General features: G+C 33.9%; 1 protein-coding gene across 1 annotated transcript; it reads left to right on the top strand.

Annotated features, from left to right (window-relative positions):
* The first annotated feature begins 1,325 nt into the window (after positions 1-1,325).
* Chd1 (chromodomain-helicase-DNA-binding protein 1) lies at positions 1,326-21,105 on the top strand. The gene is made up of 7 exons (XM_081993843.1): positions 1,326-5,520; positions 11,987-12,069; positions 12,203-16,486; positions 16,546-16,699; positions 16,765-16,925; positions 16,983-17,267; positions 20,485-21,105. Exons 1-7 carry the CDS (start codon positions 5,512-5,514, stop codon positions 20,678-20,680), a joined length of 5,172 nt encoding a protein of 1,723 aa, XP_081849969.1. The 5' UTR covers positions 1,326-5,511; the 3' UTR covers positions 20,681-21,105.
* The last annotated feature ends 1,213 nt before the right edge of the window (positions 21,106-22,318 follow it).

The following is a 22,318-nucleotide window of genomic DNA, read 5'->3' as shown; positions in this document are numbered from 1 at the left end:
CTTTTCTATCTCCATTGCAGTTAAGTTACACTTAAATCCTACCTTCCAGTACGTCAGCATGTTAGGAAAACGTTTCTAATCATTCAAGTTAAAAAAAAAACAATTTTAAAGCGTTTTCTTCCGTCAACTCCTTATTCAAATGCATGAATTCTACAAATTCGTGATGTTTATCTCTTTGATGTTACAACCCCGTTGATCAAAAAGCATGCATAATTTGAGATATTACAAGTTTTTGTAGCAAAGTGCAACAAATGGGATAGTCGATACCATATGTTTTTGATATTGGCGCATATAAACCATTTTGAACCATTTAGGATATCTGGGTATGGTTTCACTAGGTTTTTTTAACTGCTAATTCATTCAAGCATTGGAATGAACCGAAAAAAACATGAGAAGAAGTACTGTAGTAAGTTATAATATCTTCATTCATTTTTATGTGTGTATTGACTGTAGTTGATGTTTTCTGATATATATGTGTTGGTGTTGAGGTTTTACTCAGCATTTCTCAACCTGTACTAGGTGGCACAACTGTCAGAAAAGGTAATTACACAAGATGTGGTTGAGAATTGCTGGCTTGACCCTCCTTACTATATTTCTACAATAAGTGCGTGTTTCCTATAATATCGAATGGGTTGATAGCATTTTTTATGATACGGTCTGATGCGTTATTCAGTAGAAATATGTTTGAACTGAACGGCATCGCGTATTTTATGGTAAAATTAAATTGAATATATATAGAAAGAGCTCTTACTAAGGTAATCTTTACAAGTTGGCATCAAATGGGAAAAATCAAAAGAGGTTACTTTGCTTTTTACATAATTAATTTTCCTAATTATTTGCCACTTTTGATTGTGGGTCAGCTAACTGACTTAAGCGCCATTACAGTGTCAGTTTCTTCAAACTAACATACACGCCACACAATTATCTTCACAAAAAAAGTGCTTCCAAAAACCATCAAGACTGTCGGTTCGACGAAAATATGTATCATCAGAACCACCAAACTAGGAAATCATTGAGTTTTCATTTACATGTATGGTTCTGATTATGACATATTACAAAGAACCAGACATGGGAACCACCAGATCGTAAGTAATGACAGAACTATGGGATTGGGGATTTTATAATATCGTGTGTTGTATGTAATTACTAATTAAAAATGTATTTGTACTGGAAACGTTTATGATAGAACCGCCGGGAGACTCAGTAGCTAGAATGGTGACAGATACAGTGGAGTGGAGTCGGCGCCTCGCAGTAGCATCATCATCATTACTCTGGTGAGCAGTTTTTTTTTACTTTTTGTATCTAGAGATAATTTTACCACACTTTCTCTCTTCACGCAAAAATGTGCTGATCCCTAATGTCATTATAGGAGTGTAGTAATAAAATGATCAATTAGTTAGCGCAACACTGACACTGTGTCTTAATAATTTGACAGCATAAATTTTGATGCTTTTTCTGCAGTGAAAAAGCAGTTAGTTCAGTGGAATGATATTTTTAGAGGGTGTTTCAGGTTTTAATACCGTAAATTGACTGGTAAATAAACCTAACTTGAAACTACATGATATATGAAAAAAAGTTTTTAAAATGTCAAGTAAAAATAAAAAAAGGGTCCATTTTAACTAAAAGGGCTTATGGTAATTAGCAAAGGGTGTCACCCTTTTTGAATTGTATCAGTGTCCATTACTAGACTGAAAGTTTAAAGGGCGATATTCAATTTCTTGAGCTACATAGCTTTGGAGTCCAAGTTATATTGAAGGAAATGAAAGACTGGATTAGTGAGTCTGGGCGCAGCCCAATTATTTGCTGTATAAGTTATGTAAATTTTTTTTTTTTTTATTAATAAGGGTTTGGTCAGAACAGACCAACTACTAAAACTTAGAGTAACTATTTAACAATTTATTACATGTTTTAAGATTCATTTACCAATAAATTTACGATGTTACATGGCCAACTTCAAAAACATACATTAAGTAAGAATTTTATCAAAAGCCCTAAAAGATCAGGGATAAACGATAATAACAGTTGATTATATTAAACTTATAAGTATATTCATTTGACTTAAATATTGACAATAACTGCAAAATTTGTTTTCTTTTTTCAAACAGATAAAAAAGCGACAATACCTGGCATATCAGTATTGTTATTAACTTTTTTAAAAATAGTGGGGTAATTTTTCAGTGGATGCCATAACACGGTACACGATGACGTGTTTTAAAATTGAAGCACTTTGATTATTGGCAAATTAATAATACGTACATGAAATTCCATAATACATAATTGGACTTCTGATGGTGTCTGGCATCATATTCTTTAATTTTTTTATGGGTTATCATACGTCCGATGTGCGTGTATATGCTTGAAGTTGGTCGGATAAGTTGTGAATGTGAAACACCCTGTTTACTAGATAGTGATAGTATTTTCATTGAATATGATTTAGTTCAATGCGTTGATTGTTTAGGTCAAAGTCATTACGAAAATTACAGAATATACATGTGGTTGCAAATTTGACGAAGATTTGTTAAACACAAATATGCAAAAGTTGATACTGCAGAAATGTAGTACAGTAAGGATAATGTTAATACATAAGAAGTTCAGGGGATGAAGCAGGGCGAGACCCTTTTCTCTTAAAACTCTGACTAATTATTTAAGATTTTGTCGATAAAAAATCACATTTGCCATTTTGTCAAGCTTACTGAGCTCGGTGGATGTCATGACCGGCTGATTAGCGACTTGAATAAATTTGATGTGACCATCAAAAGTCTTACAAGATGTCATATTTGGGGTTTGGCAGTATGAAAAAAAATGTATATAAGGCTAGGCAATACACCTCAAAAAATGATCGATCAAAGTGTCAATATCGTGTAGCAGTGAAGTAGTAAATTCTGATTGAATGTCAGTGACAAATGTCACAATCTAAAAGATCTGAGTGACATTTGAATAGATTGCCAATTCACCATATCAAAACGTTCACTAGAACTCACAAGTGAGTTCTTACATAATCAGCATTATTTTGGCTTATCACTAAGTGTAGTAAAAACTAGTAGGGCTGACACATGAAAATACTGAGTAACAGTTGAAAAACTGTATATTTTGTTAAGTTTGGGGCAAGGGCGAGACCGAGGGCGAGACCCTTTGTGATAAAACTCTTATTGTGGACTGGTTTTAGTACCTACAGGTTGAGGTACGTGTTATTTGATATTGGAGATTTGATAGCAGACGTCATATCTAAATTATCGATCGATATTGTCTGTCGATACTATGTCTGTATGGTATTATTTTTATAACATAAATGTAACATGTGTATGTAGAAAGAAGAGAAAAGTAAAGGATATTTAAACGTGTTGGGGTTTACGGGGCAGGGCGAGACCCACCGTCATGTTAATAACAATTTTTTGACATCTGTCATTTTTTTGGGTTGTCAAGTCAGTGTCATTTACTGAAATTTTTAAAATAACGTCTAATTGTGTCACTGAAAAAATGTATCTAAACTAAATTCGATACTATTTCAAATTTTGCGTTTATTTCTCAAACGTTCTGTATACTGCAAAGTGCTCAAACTCTATAAAACCGTCATATTTTACTTAATGAATTGGTCAGTAAGTTGGCAGCAGTGTACCATTGAATTTGCTACAGTACAGTGTCTAGTGTTATCATTATAATTTAATTTAAATTACTGAAATTAACGTAACTGTCATGTGTATTCTGTAATTATTGCTTCAAAGTCTCTGTTTTCTGTATATTTTTTATGCTGAATAACATGGTAATATCTGTGGAAAATCTATTTTTGTAATTTGCAATCAATGTAACATGTGTATATAGAAAGAAGAGAAAAGTAAAAGATATTTAAACGTGTTGGGGTTTACGGGGCAGGGCGAGACCCTCCGTCATGTTAATAACAATTTTTGGACATCTGTCATTTTTTTGGGTTGTCAAGTCAGTGTCATTTACTGACATTTTTGAAATAACGTCTATCTGTGTCACTGAAAAAATATATCTAAACTATAAATTCGATACTATTTCAAATTTTGCGTTTATTTCTCAAACGTGCTGTATACTGCAAAGTGCGCAAACTCTAGAAAACCGTCATATTTTACTGTGTTTTACTTAATGAATTGGTCAGTAAGTTGGCAGCAGTGTACCATTGAATTTGCTACAGTACAGTGTCTAGTGTTATCATCATTATGTGATTTAAATTACTGAAAGTAACGTAACTGTCATGTGTATTCTGTAATTATTGCTTCAAAATCACGGTTTTCTGTATATTTTTTATGCTGAATAACATGGTAATATCTGTGGAAAATCTATTTTTGTAATTTGCAGATTCTGGAAAGGCATTTTCGCCTCTCTAGATGCTGTTTTGAGCACAAATGTCTGTCAGGAGCATGCGCAAAGGGTAATAAAGGGCGTTGTCTCCTTTTTGCGCATGCCTCTGACAATTTGCACATGCGTAGAGTGAGGTAAATTAATCAATCATGGAGATATTCTAGAATTTTCTGTCATGTAGTTCTGCGTAGTGTCATTCAGTGCTTGCCCGGTTAAAAATTGAGGCACTGCGCATACGTAAGAAATTTTATTGATCTACCTAACAAATAAAGGCTGATTCAATTCCTACCCAAGAGGATTTTACACTTTTGCCTTTAATGTCAACTGTCAGCTTGTTTGCTGTATCCACTCTAGTTTTAGTTTAGTATCAATGGTCTCTTGTCGGGCATTTCTGCAATTTTACACGTATTCAAAAAAATGTTAAATTTTGCTTTAATATTAGAAAAAAGCCGGTGGTTTTGCCCGGGATTTGCGAGCAAAACTTATTGATTTCTCCCGTACGAAACGGGATATTTTCGCTGAAATGTTCATAGACTTTAACGTGTATAGTTCTGGTTTTGAATTTACCGCCAGGATGTGACGTAAATTGTATTTAATTTCGTTTCCTTTTGGTAATATTTTTTCCAACGCAAAACCAACTTGTAAAGAGCGCCGAAAGTCCGTCCCTGTGACGTCGGCCCTGTTCGGCTCTCCGATTGGTGTAATTTCAGTTCCCCGTATGCAATGGCAGCCATCTTGCGTGACGTAAACTGCGCACTTGTTCGTACGCTTTGCCGTGGTGTCGATTCCCACAGAATTTCCAACATGGCCGTTCAGTTCAGTTGCCGTTTGTTCTTGCATGAAAGTAACGTGTAACCTTAACCCGTTCTAGTTACGATTTGTGATATTATAACCTAACTACAAGTGTTTATTACAAAGCTTTAATTTTTTAACAAATTGTCGCGTTTTATATTATCGTGCACATCTTACCTAATTTTTGTTTGTCCCTGCTGGGGAACAAAATGGCGATAAGCAGTTCGTGCACTGGGATTACATTGAATTAAAATTAATTTACCTGTCTTCTACGCTATCAACCCTCGATTAAATCGCGAATTATTGTAAGGAAATGTGTGCCCTTCCTCTTATATAATATTTGGTTGGACAAAGAGACTTTTTAAATATAGTAATTGAGAAATTTCATGCACCAGGATGCCGGAGGTAAGTTCACCCTTTAATTTAAATGTTTAGGGGGTAAATTATTATTTAGATTATTGTGTTTGGTTGTTTTTTATGGTTTTACACTCCTCCGTCTTTGTTAAACCAAGGGCGTGGCCGTCATACTTGTAACATATTCCCTCATTTTTCTTCAAAAATATTTGTTTACAAGTGGTTTTTTATGTTTTTCCCCAACAAGGGGGATGTGTTCCACGGTTTTTTCAACGTATTTGCATTTTTCAACCTTTCCTCCATGTGTTAAGCCCAGAATTTTCATTTTTTAAGATGTACCCTTTTGAGCAATTTTAGCTTGAAACTTTGTCTTTTTATGCACAATTTTGAGTATTTTACCCATAATTTGTATCTATGTATGTCTGCACTTCCTCTTCGAAGTGATTTATTTTGGGAAGCACTCTTGAGCTGCTGTTATGTAAAACAATTGTAAAACACTTAAAATTGTTTAAAAACTGGCATATTATTGCCTATTTTAACCTATAATTGACAGACCACCCTTAGAATGTGAGGTTTGTTATTGGCTTTCCAATAACATCCTCACACAGGGAAGTATAAACCAGATTTTACTAAACTAAAAGCTGTATAATAATATGTTTCTTAGGGGTATGTTTTGAAATGTTGTGGTGTCAAGTGTGACAGGGCAGGGCTGTGTGCTTGCATCCCTATAAACCAATTAAGTGCAAGATATCTAAATTAAATTGTTATTTTTATCAAGGAGAGTAACATTGGTTGTGAACATTCATTGTAGTAAACCACTTTTTGGTGGTAAAATAATGGTACCCTATATGTAAACAAAGTAACCAGAATAAAGAAAAAATATTAATAATGTTGTCTATGTGTTGTTGGGTTGGTGTTTATGATCAAGGCAAGCAGGATTTTGTAAAAAAAAGTGCTAATGGCATCTGTAATGGGGGTTTCAAACAATAAAATTAGGGGGGGTGAAACATTTTGATTGAATGTAATTGTTGTTAAGGGGTTGTGATTAGTTTTGATTAGATAATTGTTTGAGATAGTTGTGAGCTGTCAATTTATATAACTTTTGTACCCTCCACATGGGATTTAATATTTGAGCACTAGTAATGACCTTATGTGACCTTAAAGTTTTGTCATAAGGTGATATTGTCTCTTTTGCCTATACTTTTTATAGGGTTAATTCGAGAAGTGACTGTATGTTAGCAAAGAGTAGCCAAATCAAATTTAGTAGGTGTAATTTGCATATTTTCATAAATCATGTAAAATATTTTTTAATGTAATGTATGATCCTGGATCTAGAGTTTCTAACAAAACAATAATTTACATTTAATCAGTATGTTACAAATCTATGCATCATCTCATTTTTAGATTTTTTGGTACAATATTGAAGATCTCTGTAATAATAAAAAAGTCATACTTTTATCAATTCAAGGCATATGAACAATGCTTGCAGTGTGACCCATTGGTTGATTACAATGATAATTAAAATATTTTTTGTAGATATGCACCTTTCTGAATGAGAATGTTTATTGTATGGTATGTGTATGGGTGCCCTTATCAAGCTATAAAATATTAGTGTCTGACCAATCAAGGTGATTCGACTACCATTCCTGGAAAATAAACCATATTGAATGGTATTAGAGGTAAAGAATTGTGTTAGGAGGCCTATAAATCCAGCTTAACTATTTGACACTAAGGCACTTTTGATTAAAATATTTTTTGGTTTGACGTTTATTTACTCAACTTTCTGGCCTCTTGGAATTGATAACATTTGTTTCAGTATGTGAAATTGTGGGAATGAGTTTGCTACAGGAATGCTGGGGCTTTTTAAGTTTTGTTGCTACTTTTTTCATTGTCATTACATATCTATACTCCATTCTGGTATTTGGTTTAGTCTTTATATAAAAAAAACAATAACAATACAGAATCAGTCTGGAAGGCACACCCTCTTGTTATTTCTTAAACAAGCAGAAATTTTTAAAAAGGCTATTGGCAGATATGTTAATATAAAAATACAAAGTTAATCAGTGGATTCAAAATATTGGATATGGATTACACTCTTAATGCTAGGAATGCCAATATCAATTTTGCTTCTTAAGCTGTTATACAGCTGTTATAAGCACCAAACTGTAATACAGAGTGACTTGTAAGTGAGATAGCAGGTAAAATAATGTTTTTTTAAATGAATTCCTGTATATTTTAATGCATATGTAAAAAGTACATTAAATTTACAAGACTTTTCATATTATACATGCCATTGTCAGATATTAACAAATTTTCGAACATTTTTGAAAACTTAATTTTTAAATATTAGGTTCATTACCCGGTACTAGGTATTTAATGTGTTTAAGGGTAGTCCCTACTCCCTACAACTACTGTCAGTTCTACTATCATAATGTTAAATTAATTCAAAATAAATTCCAATAATTAAATTGTTATTCCAAATAATTAAGTTCCGATGTGTTGAAACTATTTCAATAAGCAATTGTAATTGCCTTTTGTAGTTTTCCATAATACCTAATAAAGTTTGTTGAGAAATTGTATTAAACACAATCATGTTGCTTCATATCATTTGATTTGATTATCTTCCATGATTTTTAGCTAATTCAAATTTCAAATTATGACAGTAGTTGTAAGGACTGCCATTAGACACATCAGATACCTAGTACCACCAGGTAATAGAAACTAGATATCTGCCCGAGTATCTGCCTTTTACTTAAATATCAAGTTTTGTAAAATGTTGAATATTTCAAACAATTATTAATATTTGATATTGTCTTATGATATGAAAAATATTGTAAATTTAATGTTTGCTTTAATATGCTTTAATAGGGTTCCATTTAAAAAAAAAATGTTATTTTAACTGGTATTTCAATTATGAGTAACTCGGTATAACAGTTTGATGTTTCAAAATATAGTACAGGGTGGGCTAATAAGTGATGTATTGGGTTTCTGAGGAACTAATTATACATAGTAAAACCTTGGTAAAAAATATATCTCTGTAAATGTGGTCAGGAGAAATTGCTGGAATTTATTTTGGGCTTTCTAAATCCACCACTAAGGAGTGTTTCACTACCTCTAAAATGAAAATTACTAATAACTCTGAAATTTCTGTATTCATACAAATTTTTAAAAAAGCTTATAAAAAGCTGAAACGTTAATAAATTATGAACCATCACATAAAGTGATTTCTAATTAAAAACTGACCTAACTAAAAGTCAAGAAAATTAAAAAAAAAATAAAAATTATAAACCTAATAGCTACTCTATTCTCTAGGAACAACTTAGCTTGTTAACTTTTTTCTCTATCTCTTCAAATAAAGTAGTAGGAGTGGCCCAAAATTTGCTCCTAAAGAAATAAAATATCTCAAAAACGGCTGATCGTAGAGACTTTGTTTTTGCGGCATTTTAAAGTGCACTTTCTGTTCTTTAAGCGTCCATTTATCCAGTAGAGGGCGTTTTTCCAAATTTTACGCTTTCATCCTAGATATCTCAAACGAAATGGTATTGCTTTATATTGCCGATTCTGTAAAGAATCCGATTATTTATTTTATATTGGTGTATGTCAGCTACAAGCAGTAACAGTGTCAGCGTCTGCAGTATCTGTTGCACTTGCTTTTGCAACACAAGATATCAGTAAAAAATTGTTGAAAAAGATTACATAGATACATATGTCAAATAGGGTGGTTATAATGTACCAGGGGTTGTCTATGAGATGTTAGTTTAGGTAGGATTACAAACAGGGTGGCCAACTAAAAATGTTTTGAATTTGAAACAAAAACTTTATAAAGTAATATGGCCATAAGGAATAAATCTGAAATATTTTCAGGATTCCAGTGTTGCTGCATCTGATGAAGTTAGTGGCAACAACCGATTTTTATGTGATAACCCTAGTAACTAATGATAGTTTTTGATTCTGTTTCTTAATCTAGGCAGTTTTTCTCTAGATGTTGTCGTTTTCGAGATATTGACTATTAAACATTGACATTTTCAATATTTGGAAGGCTGTAAACAGGCAAACCGTTGAAGATGGAGCAAAACGGTTTACATATTCCTAACTTACTTTTTTAGATCTTAGTTATGACGCTATTTAAAAAGAACATTCCAACATTGTACTATGTATAGTTTCTGAGAAACAGCCGCTTGCACAGCTTATTAGCCCATCCTGTACATATGCACACCTACAGTTTTTATTTAAATTTGTTTTCAACATTTCTTGTCTAAGAAATAACAGGGGAGTGTCGCTTTCCCAACTCACCCTGTATAGTCTGCTGAAACTGACAAATGGTACATCAGGCAGCAGTCAATAAATATAACACTTTAAGTTTTCAAACAGTTAAAAAACTCAATTTATTACAACTCCTATACCTATATTTTGATAAGCTTCATTAAAGTGACTTTAACCTGATAAAACATTTAAACATGCCTTTTTGATAATTGTTTCTTTGCATATTGAGAGGTGTTGTAAATAGTGTAAGCAAATACTAGTTGTCTTACTAATTAACAAAAAGCTTATTGTCCAAAAAGAATTGGTCTATTTTGGCATTTTTAGTGTCAGGGTAATATTTTGTACACATTTTATAGGTGGTTAACAGGTTTTTGCAGCAGTAGCAATTTTTGCTGAACAGAAAGATGACTACTTTGTACACTTTTGCTTAATTTATTAGATTGAGTAATTTAATAGTACTTGATTAAAAACTATATTCTTATTATTCCCCTTATATTTATTAATACAATTAAACCTATAATTTTTATTAATACACTTTTTAACAGATTTGGGTAAATTTTAAGAATCCATAGCTGGGTCAAAGTTCTGCATTAGTGTTGTCTGAACAGAGCTTTGACCCAATCAAAGTGTTCTATTTTGTTTTGTCAGTGTTTCTTCTTGGGTCAAGGTTCTGGTCAGTTTTTTTTCTGGTTTCTTCTTCGCTTTGTTAGGTCTTTCAAGGAAATTCTGTAAGTATTTCGAATGTGTGAATATCATTTTTCTCATGGCACATGAACTGTATATCAGTCATGTATTGTTTTTCATGTAAACTTTTTCTTCTGGGTCAAAGCTTTTTAATTTAAGACTTGGCAAGGCTTTGACTAAAATTGTTTAAAATGTCGTTTCTTCATTTGTGTTGGTTGTGTTAGGGCTCGGTTTGGTTTTTCAGTATTTTTACCCTATTTCTATAATTGTTGTATTTCTGTCATTAATCTAAACTAGATTGACAATTATTATTCTGTGTTTATAAATTATAGGTTTTTTGATGTTTTTATTGAAGTGTTGGTTGACCATATTTATGTATTTTAGTCATCTGTAAAATGGATACAATTGGAGATAATAAAGTGTTAATAATTTACATTTGGATCAAAGCTTTTTATAGTACCCTTGGCAAAGCTCTGACAAAAATTGTTCCAGCTGTCTTGTCACTTTTTCTTGTTTGTGTTAGGGCTTGTTTATTTAAAAAAAAAATGTTTTCAGTAATTTTTTTTCAATCGTGAAGTCAACTGAAGGATCTTCCAATGGGGATAATAAGGAAAATGTGAATAATTCACATTTGGGTCAAAGCTTTTAGGATGGAACAGAACAGAGCTTTGACCCAAATGGTTTGCTGGTTATCTTTTACCTTTGCTCTGTTTGTGTCTGGGCTCTGTTCAGGTTCTTAGGATCTTCATATTGTTTCATTTGTTTTATGTGAAACTTTTTCTAAGTCATATTACTGTAAAAAATTCTTCAGATGGCACATGAACTGACATAGTCATGTATTTGCCCAAGTGGGTTTTAATTGATTAGAAACATTTTTCTTTTTCATTTATTTCATTGTAATAGATAAACAATTTATATTTGGGTCAAAGCAAATTGTTTGTTAGTTTTTTCCACTGTCTGGTTTCAGTCAGAGCTCTGTTGAGGTGTTGAATTTTTTCACTTACTTAATGTATATTATTGCATTTTTGCCTTTCCTTTGGTATTTCAGGACTCTAGGCAATTGTCAGACATACTTCTGACAATTATTTTCCAATGGCACATGAACTGTAATCAGTCATGTAATCTCAATCATTTTTCAGCAAAAATTTTATTTTTCAATTTGGGTCAAAGTATTTTACATATTTCTAAGTGGAGCTTTGACCCAAAGTAATTCCTTGTTTGGGTCAGGGCTTTGCTCACTTTTTCTGTGACTTATTCCTATTAGTAGTCATATTTCCACTTGTTTTTGAAAGTACATGTTTTTTTATACACAGGTCTTTGTGGAATTTTGTAAGTAATTTCTGCAAGACTTTGATCTCCTGCTGATTTTTATATTTGCCCATTTCTGTTATAAAACTGATTCTAATGACGGTTTGGTTATGTAATTAAATTGAACTAAAATAACAGAAAGTCACTCATATTCAAAATTCAATATGATACATGTATGACGGCAGACTCTTTTTCTGATTGTAATATAATCCAAGGCTATTTTTTACATCTTATTGACTTACGTTTAATTACGTTTATTTAGAGCGGAGGAGAATCTGATAAATCAGGTTCAGCTTCAGAAAGCGACAGTTCATCAGAAAGCCATCAGAATTCTAGATCCGAAAGGTTAGTACTGTTTATGTACCTATATATTATTTTTATTATGTGTCTATAATTACTGTACTACTAATAAATTTGTTTTACTTTTATTATTTAACTGAAGCCAGATTGATCATTTTCAAAATCAAATAAATTTCAGCGGTTCCGGTTCTTCCAGTTCTGGTTCGGGATCTGAAAGTGGTGGAGAAAATGAGAATGGCTCAGAGAACGATCTTCAGAAGAATCAAGATGTCAGTCGTCTAGCGGAACATTCGAATTTAAGTAGTGGAGAACCATCTGTGTACCGTAGGGCTTCTTTTTCTTCTAAAGATCCAAATTCAGGAGAAGAGAGTGAGCCAGTTATCAGGCGTTCAGCTCGTTCTAGGAAAGAGCCTGACAGGTTGGAAGATAAAAGCAAACAGAAGAAAAGTGATGATTGGAAATATAATGATGCCAGCTCTTCTTCTGAATCGGACAGTGAAAGGGAGAGACCCATTCCAAGCAAACGTATGGGTGCGAGACCCCGGGCTGTTACGCAAAAGAAAAAAGTACTACGAAAAAGATCCCAATACAGTTCAGAAGAGTCTTCCGACGGATATTCCGACGACGATAAACGTCGAGTAGCTTCTAGAAGGACTGCAGCCGCTGTCAGTTATAAAGAAGAAAGTGAAGATAAAACAGACTCTGATGACCTAGTTGAAGTGGATCAAGTAGAACCTGCTGAACCTGTGATAGAGGAGAAATGTGAGACTATAGAGAAAGTTTTGGGCTATCGGCGAGGAAAGAAAGGCGCCACAGGCAATATTACTACGTGTTATTACGTGGAAGAACACGGTGATATAAATGAAGGCACCGATCCCAAAGATATGGACAACACAGAAGACCAGTACCTGATAAAATGGAAAGATTGGGCTCATATACATAACACTTGGGAGTCTGAACAGTCTTTGAAAGATCAGAAAGTTAAGGGGATAAAGAAACTCGAAAATTTTATTAAGAAGGACTTGGAAATTAAAAGATGGATTCGGTATTCAACACCGGAAGATGTGGAGTATTATGAGTGTCAGTTGGAATTGATGCAGGAACTCTTAAAAAGCTATAATGAAGTTGAACGTATAATTGCTAAATGTAATAAGCCGGACGATGCGGGAATTGACTATTATGTAAAATGGGAAAGTTTACCATATGCTGATTCTACATGGGAAGATTCAGCATTGATTCAAAGAAAATGGCCTACAAAAATTGAAGAATTTCAGGAAAGGGAACAATCTAGCAAGACTCCCACTAGGCATTGCAAAGTATTGAGAAGTCGACCTAAATTTATGGAAGTAAAAGATCAGCCTGAGTATATGAAAGGCAAAGAAAATACTTTGGTGTTAAGAGATTACCAAATCCATGGCTTAAACTGGATGATTCACTCCTGGACCAAAGAAAATTCTGTTATATTGGCTGATGAAATGGGACTGGGTAAAACTATTCAGACAATTTGTTTCTTATATTACCTCTTCAACACCCATCATCTTCATGGACCATTTTTATGTGTAGTGCCATTATCCACAATGACATCTTGGCAAAGGGAGTTTGCACAATGGGCTCCAGACTTAAATTTTGTTACTTACCTTGGCGATGTACAGTCCAGAGAAATTATTCGTCAGTATGAATGGTTATATGAAGGATCTAAAAGACTAAAATTTAATGCCATTTTGACGACTTATGAAATAGTACTCAAAGACAAAGCCTTTTTGGGTAGTATAAGTTGGGCAGTTCTATTAGTAGATGAAGCTCATAGGCTGAAGAATGATGATTCATTGTTGTACAAAGCTTTAATGGATTTTGACACCAATCACAGATTGTTAATAACTGGAACACCACTACAAAACAGTTTAAAGGAGTTATGGGCTTTATTACATTTTATAATGCCAAATAAGTTTGTAACTTGGGAAGAGTTTGAAAAAGAACATGAAAATGCGTCAACCAAAGGTTATTCTAAGTTACACAGACAATTAGAACCATTTATTTTAAGAAGAGTTAAAAAAGACGTCGAAAAGTCCTTGCCAGCTAAAGTTGAACAAATTTTAAGAGTTGAAATGACATCCATTCAGAAACAATACTACAAATGGATTCTCACGAAAAATTACAATGCTTTAAGAAAAGGTGTTAAAGGGTCTACTAACACTTTTTTGAATATTGTTATTGAACTAAAGAAATGTTGTAATCATTCTTTTTTGACCAAACCCGCTGAAGCAGAACCGGAAACTTACAATCAGGATAAACTTCAAACACTTTTGAGGGGATCAGGAAAATTGGTGTTGCTTGATAAATTGCTTATTCGACTTAAAGAAACTGGGCATAGAGTTCTAATTTTTTCCCAAATGGTGCGAATGCTGGACATTTTAGCTGAGTACTTACAACTCAGACATTTTCCATTCCAAAGATTAGATGGGAGTATTAAAGGAGATATCAGGCGTCAAGCTTTGGATCACTTCAATGCTGAAGGTTCTCCGGACTTTTGTTTCCTTTTGTCAACCCGCGCTGGTGGCTTAGGAATTAACTTAGCCACAGCAGACACTGTGATTATTTTTGATTCCGATTGGAACCCACAAAACGATCTTCAGGCCCAGGCTAGAGCACATCGAATTGGGCAAAAAAATCAAGTCAACATATACCGGCTAGTAACAGCTAGAAGTGTCGAAGAAGAGATTGTGGAGCGTGCTAAGCAGAAAATGGTTTTAGATCATTTAGTTATTCAACGAATGGACACTACGGGTCGAACGGTGTTAGACAAAAAAGGCTCATCAAACAACAATCCTTTCAATTCAGAAGACTTGACTGCCATTCTAAAATTCGGGGCCGAAGAGTTGTTTAAAGATGAAGACGTCGATGAAGAACCCAACTGTGACATAGACGAAATATTGAGAAGAGCTGAAACCAGAGATGAAGCTCCAACAATGGCGGGCGATGAGTTACTGTCAGCTTTTAAAGTTGCTAGTTTTGCAGCATTTGATGAAGCCGCAGAACCTTCACCTGCTACAAACGTCAACGAAAATGATGAGGAGAGCAAAGACTGGGATGAAATCATACCAGAACGATTGCGCAAGAAGGTGGAGGAAGAAGAAAGAAGCAAGGAAATGGAAGATTTATATTTGCCTCCTAGAAGCCGGAAAACTTTGCAACAAATCAATCAGTCTGAAAGTGATGGTGATGGCGGTAAAAAGAGTAAAAAAGAGAATGACGAGTCGGGAGATTCTAGTATGGATGGTGAGGAATCTGATGAAGACAAACCAAGAAAGAGAGAAAGAAGAGGCCGTCCTCCACAAAGAGAAAAATTGAAAAACTTTACAGATGCCGAAATAAGGAGGTTTGTTAAAAGCTACAAGAAATTCAGCGTCCCATTAAAACGATTAGAGGCTGTTGCGTGTGATGCTGAGCTGCAAGAAAAACCATTAGCAGAATTGAGAAAACTTGGCGAAATGCTACATGAACGTTGTGTAGCTTTCATGAATGAACAGAGTAAAGAAAACCAGGAAGCAAACAGTGCAGACGGTCAAGCTAAAAAGAGGTTACGAGGTCCATCTTTCAAACTTGGAGGAGTGTCAGTGAATGCTAAAACTATGATGCAATGTGAGGAAGAATTAGCTCCATTAGATGAGCTTTTACCAGCAAATGAAGTGGAAAGGAGTAAATGGTTACTGGAGGTTAAAACCAAGCCAGCTCATTTTGATGTTGACTGGGGAATTGAAGAAGACTCAAAGTTGCTAAGGGGAATTTACATGTATGGTCTTGGTTCTTGGGAACAGATCAAGCTAGATCCTTCCCTTAATATCAGTGATAAGGTACTTTTGAACGAAGACAAGAAACCTCAAGCAAAGCATTTACAATCTAGAGCCGAGTACTTACTTAAATTATTAAAGAAACAGCTAAACCCAAATAAAAAACCATCACAGAAACCGAAGAGACTTAGAAAACCTAAAGATACCAAATCAAAAGAAACTATTGACAACGATTTTAGTTCCAATGATGAATCTGCATCACATCATAGCCAAAATACAAATAACAATAGTGTGGGTTCAGGCAGCAAAGCGAAAAATTCGCCAGTGAAGAGAGAAGATAAGCATCCCGATGCCGTTACCGTTAAAAAGGAAAAGAAGGAGAAGAAAAAATCAAAGAAAGACAAAAAGGTTGCTGGTCCCATGCATTTTACCGCCAATAACGAGCCCAAAGCGATAAATGTTCTCGGAGATCTTGATCCTGCAATTTTCAATGAATGCAAAGAAAGAATGAGGCCTGTCAAAAAGGCCTTAAAAGCCTTAGACAACCCAGATCAATCCATGAGCGAATCTGAACAAGTACAACATACCAGGGAATGTTTGATACATATTGGAGAGCAAATTAATACTGTTTTAAGTCAGTATTCTGATCCGGAGAAGATTAAAGAATGGAGGAGGTAAGTTTTCAACTTGCTGTGGAGAAATTGTGATGTTATTATTACTTTTTTTGGTTTAGTAATTTGTGGTACTTTGTGTCAAAGTTTACTGAGTATGATGCCAAAAAGCTGTACAAATTGTATAAGAAAGCAAAGCAGCATGACCAAAAAAGCTTGGAGAAGTCTGAAAAGAAGAAAGCTGAGAAAGTCGAGAAGAAAAAGGAAAGAGAACAGGTTTGTGGTTACAAGCTAGGATAAGTCTTCAACAGTTATCTAATTTTATTTTTGTTTTCTATTAGGAGGCTGCTGCATCTAGTAAAGAAAAGGATCGAACAAAAAAAGAAACCGATAAAGACAACAGTTATCATCAGCATCACAAAAGGAAGCATGAGACTGCAGACGGGAGCGACAGAGAAGACAAACCTTCCAAGAAGCATAACAGAATAGGTGTAGGAGAGAAGTAAGTGTATAAATTCTTTATGAAGTACAACAATAATGTATGATTGGTTTTCTTCAGAAGAGAGAGACGGGAAAAGCATCATAATAAAGATCGGAAAAGGATTAGAGAAGAAGCACCTGCTGAAGATGAAACAGATTACCGATACAACCGGCATAGGGCTGCGCCACCTTTCAGGCATGCTATTCCTCCGCCACACCCTGAACTCGAACGGTGGCCTAGCGGGGTAAATAATCGGGACAGGTATCCTGGACCGGAACATCCTAGTCGGCAGTTTAGTGATTATCCGAGAACACCAGGATACCATAACCATAGAGAGAGAGAATATATACGACCTGATAAACGGTTAGTATTTTTTAGATTTTACTATCTTCACTGCCTTTATCTGTCTTTACTGTCACTTTAAATGTCACTATGAAGTTCAAAATTTGAAATTTTTTTATTGGAAGTCTATAATTCTTAGTTCAGATGGTTTTATATTGCTGTGATTTTTGAGAGAACTTTTTTGTTGTTTATTTAAAAATACTTTAAGTTTTAATTTTTTGGGATTTTTGAATAGAACATTAAGGGTTATTTATTGCATATTTGGATGTCTCCTAATGTTCTGTGTATCTATTCATTTTTTAGTTTTGCAATAACTGGTTTATTGCTAACTTAAACAAGGTGTTCAAATTAAGGAAACAGCATTAATTCTTGTTTTCAGCATTGATTGTCAAATTTTGCTGTCAAAAAAGGTTTGCCTTTATCTGTCTTTACTGTCACTTTAAATGTCACTATGAAGTTCAAAATTTGAAAGAACTGTTTTAAAGGTTGCTCTTGATACTACACTTCCTTTTTTATTGGAAGTCCATAAGTCTTAGTTCAGATGGTTTTATATTGCTGTGATTTTTGAGAGAACTTTTTTGTTGTTTATTTAAAAATACTTAAAAAAAGTTTTAATTTTCTGGGATTTTTGAATAGAACATTAAGGGTTATTTTTTGCATATTTGGATGTCTCCTAATGTTCTGTGTATCTATTCATTTTTTAGTTTTGCAATAACTGGTTTATTGCTAACTTAAACAAGGTGTTCAAATTAAGGAAACAGCATTAATTCTTGTTTTCAGCATTAATTGTCAAATTTTGCTGTTAAAAAAGGTTTGCCTGGTTTGGATTGAAAATTTGTTTGAGTTATAGCCTATAAAATGCGCTATTATTGTTCATAAATGTTTTTGCTTATACTTACACTACTACTCCATTTTGTGAAGATGGGCTACTCCTTTTCAGAAAAACGTATGCTACGGAGAATTTTTTTTATTTGTCCTTTGTGAACCAGTTTTTGTTTTGTTCTTTCAACAGTGTTCGAAACGACGTTCAGTGACCTGGGAAACATTTTGAGGAACACAGACCCTGGTCAATTTAAAAAAAAAGTTTTATATTGTAATAACAGTTTTGACAATTTAAAAAAAAAAATTACAATTTTTAAATTTTGGGTCCTGTCCTCAAGCTGGATTATTGTCTCTGGTTGTTTGTGTGGTGGTCTCCCGTTGGGCGGCCTTGTATAGAATTTGAGTGCTGATGATAGGCTAACGGGACGAAACCGGTTCACAAATCAAATCAAAAAAATGTGCATGTAGCATACGTTTTTCTGTTGAATCATTCCACCTTCTTTGATATTTTGATAAGGTGTCATTATACTCTTGTATATACAGGAGATTGTACATTAGACGTTTATGGAGATCTGGACGTACAATCATTTTGAAAATTTGCTTGTTTAGATAATGAGTGATGAACACCCTATCAATTTTAAATAATTTCACCATTGCCACGTTGCCGCTTGAAAATAGCAGCAAGTAATATTACGGGAAAAAATTGATTTTAAATTTACAGGGTGGCCTGCCGTTAGCCGTAAAAACATTGAAAGTTGTTTTTTTTAATGGAACCCCCTGTTATAGTATATTATTTTTTAAAACAAAAGGCCAACCAATTTGCATTAAAATGATATATCATGTTCCTATTCTTAAATATTACGGATTTCAAAACAAACAGAAATTTGTGAATATAACTGCTTTCATCACAGAAATTGAAACAATAGTAAACATTTAATTACAAGCAATATCTTAATTAATGTTTTCATTAATTGAAAATACCAAATTTCATAATTTTTCCCAAAATTGTCATTATTTTGAAATCCTTTAGATATAGGTGCTTTTCCAATAATAATATGCAGTAGAATTGCCCAATAAGAACAAGTTTATTGAAGCAGAGTGTTTTCAATAAAAAAAAAAACATTAAATGTAGCAAAATCTCTGAAACAGTAGAAGATAGACACCAAGTCGTATTAATAAAAAATGATAAAAATATACAGGGTGCTCCAGTTAAAATAACAAGGTTGTTGGTACTTTTTTTAGTACAGGCAGCAACGTGACAATGATGGAACTATTTTAAATCGATAGAGCGTTAACCCTGTATTCTATACTCGTTTGATTGAATGATCATTGGTTGCAAAAAAAAAAAACATGATTGATCTAAAATATGTATTGGAGTAATCTTGTAATTTGTCAATTATCACCAATAGCAAATATTTACGTTATTTCGTTCCTAAATCGAACATTTGGTTAAATAAGCTGGCAGTGTCCTCATTTATTGCAATTTATTGCATTCAAGGGTAGTCAATTGACTTATATTTATTATTAGATTATTACAAGTACTGTTGTTTGCTATTAATCTTTCTGAGATCAAGAAGTATGGGTTTTTTATAGTCTCCACAAGTATTTCTATTGTTTTGAAACGTCTTATTAACTGTTTGCTGATTGGTTGATTGGTCTGCGGGTGTTTTCAGGCCAATGTGTCCTTGGTGTATTTTATATCTGGTTGGCAACTTAAAGTTGCTGTTCATGAGTGAGACCAGATTTTATTTCTATTTTGTATAATTTTAACTTCTAATTAAAGCTCTGAAATATTGACGAATCTAAGAGTTTTTTACCTTCGCAGATACCCTGACTTTTGTTTCTTTTGAACTCAACACTTGCTGAGCTACTTGTACTTGTCTGTAAACTCTTTCTATTTGGTTCTCTTCTAACTAAAAGCTTTTCCTTTAACCCTTTCACGATTTACAAATTATGCCCACTTTGGAAATGTTATTGACGAGTTTTAACTGAAAGGGTTAATTAATTTTATGGTTGTTTATGTTTGGCAATTGTCACTGGGCAAATAAATTAGAGGATCAGGGCAAGTTTGGTTATTTGTAGTCTTGGTGTGATCTCTGGTGAGTAACATTTCTACAGGTTCAGAAAAGTTAACTAAAAAATTGATTTGACCGTATTTTTTACATGCTAATTTTTTGTCTCTTGTACCTAAAGGATTTATAAGACTAAGGTTGCAAAGCAGAATTTAATTTAGGACATCTATGGTTTGTTACAGTAACAACTTGTATATGCTTCAAGCTAAAATTTATTTATTATTATAGGACTAATAAAGGAGAATCAATCAATAACAAAGAAAATCAAAATCAAGACTGAAAAAGTGACTTTGAAACAGATCAAAATTTAGTGGTAGGTTTTATATTTGAGTGTTTGGATGCAGATCCCCTGAAGGCAAAGGAGATTGGCGGCAATATCCCAGAGAAGCTAGAGGCGTCGTTCAAATGATGGGTCCACGGTCCACATTTTATGCTGGAAATTACCTGGGGGTGATTCCTCCAATGTATCCTCAGGATGCCAGATACCCTACGGATTGGCGTCCTCCCGATACACGGGACTATTATAGGCGACCTCAGTGAATTTAGCTTTTAAATTGTTAGGTTTTTTTATTGTTTATAGTTTGCAAAAGACATCGTTTCTAATACGTTTGTATTATATCTTTGTATATAGTTTTGAACGATTTTTGTCTGGCAAAGTTTATTTTATTGTCCGACAAATATGTACATAATCGAGTCGAGATTTTCAAAGCTGCATTTCTTTGCTACCCAAGTTGTCTCCAGCTAAATTGTAAATGTTTTAAATAATGAACTGAAAAACGTTTTTTTTTTAAGAACGGACAGGGTGTCGTTCTAGTAAAAATAGATGTATTTTTTATGTCTCTTACTTCTGAAGGACTGTTAACATAGCAGTTTAGTCAAGTATGCTGTTGACAGGTGGGTAATTCGTTTATGTTCATTGATCCTTTAGAAGTGGGACGTCAAAATAGAAATATGTTTTGATAAAATCTTTGGTGTGTTAATTTTCTGCCTCTAATTCCTTTCCTTTTGACGACATTTTGATATATTTTTTTTTAAATCGACAGTGCACCCTATGCTAAGTTTGACTTTGACTGTGACATTTAGTACATGACCTGCCACAGTCAAATCGCAACTTAACTTAGGTGAAGCCCTTAAGTACGACTGTGCAATCAATCTGCCATAAATCTTATGTCATCAAATTGCTAGGATTAAAAAAAAGAGCGTGCGAAGTAGTACGATCAATGCCAAGCAAGTTGTGGCCGCATTCGATTTTACGCTCCATAGTGAGCTGAGTGAATGTGACGTCACGATGACGTAATTCCCGCAAAACCGTAATTTTGCCAACTGTCAAATAATGTCATTGTGACGTCCCATTTGATCCATGGAGCGTGAAAACGAACGCGGTTTTTGCTAAAAACCATCCTAGCAGAGCTACGTCATTTTTGGCGGTTTGCACCGACGTATTTATAGGACCCTAGTGTTCACCTAGGCTTAGTTGTGATTTGACTCTGACAGATCATGTGCAAAATGTCACAGTCAAATTAAAACCTAGCTTAGGGTGCTCTTAATTAGATTAAAATAGCCTAGTTCAATATATTACTATTTTCATTTGAAAACAATTTTTTAGTCACGTGATGGTTGTCTGATTTTTGGTCAGTTTTCATTTTCTTTTTTGTGTATTGTTTGACATGGCAACAAGGCAAATTATTTAGCATTGCCGCACTTCTTTGGCCACATTTATTTTCAAGCTCCATGGAGCGAGCAGAGCGTTTTTGACGTCACGATGACGTAATTTAGCAAAACCATAGTTTAACCAAATGTCAAATTACGTCTGTGTGACGTCAAAAAAGTTTAGGTCGCTCCATGAAACGTGAAAACGAATGCGCTCTTTGATGTCGTTGGAAAGAGCAAGATGCAAATTTTGACACTAAAAGTGAGTTCCCAATGTTCCCATAACCGCGTCTTGCGTTTGACGTCACTAAAATTTCCTATTGGTCAACAGTGAATTGTCAGCTGACAGATCTGGCAAAGCTTGTTTCTGCTGTTCACACTAATTGTGTCTAAACACGATTATTTTAATTGTCACTTGTCACAGTTTGCTAATGTTTTGTTTATTTTTTAAGTTAACAGTTTTAAATCGGTATGCTGCTATTCATTAAAGCTTAAACAGACGCAGGAAGTTGAAAATTTTCAGCTTCT

This window comes from Ips typographus, linkage group LG16, assembly GCF_016097725.1.
Source record: "Ips typographus isolate SLU linkage group LG16, UJ_Ityp_2.0, whole genome shotgun sequence".
NCBI lineage: Eukaryota > Metazoa > Arthropoda > Insecta > Coleoptera > Curculionidae > Ips > Ips typographus.
This window is presented reverse-complemented; position numbering and strand designations above follow the sequence as displayed.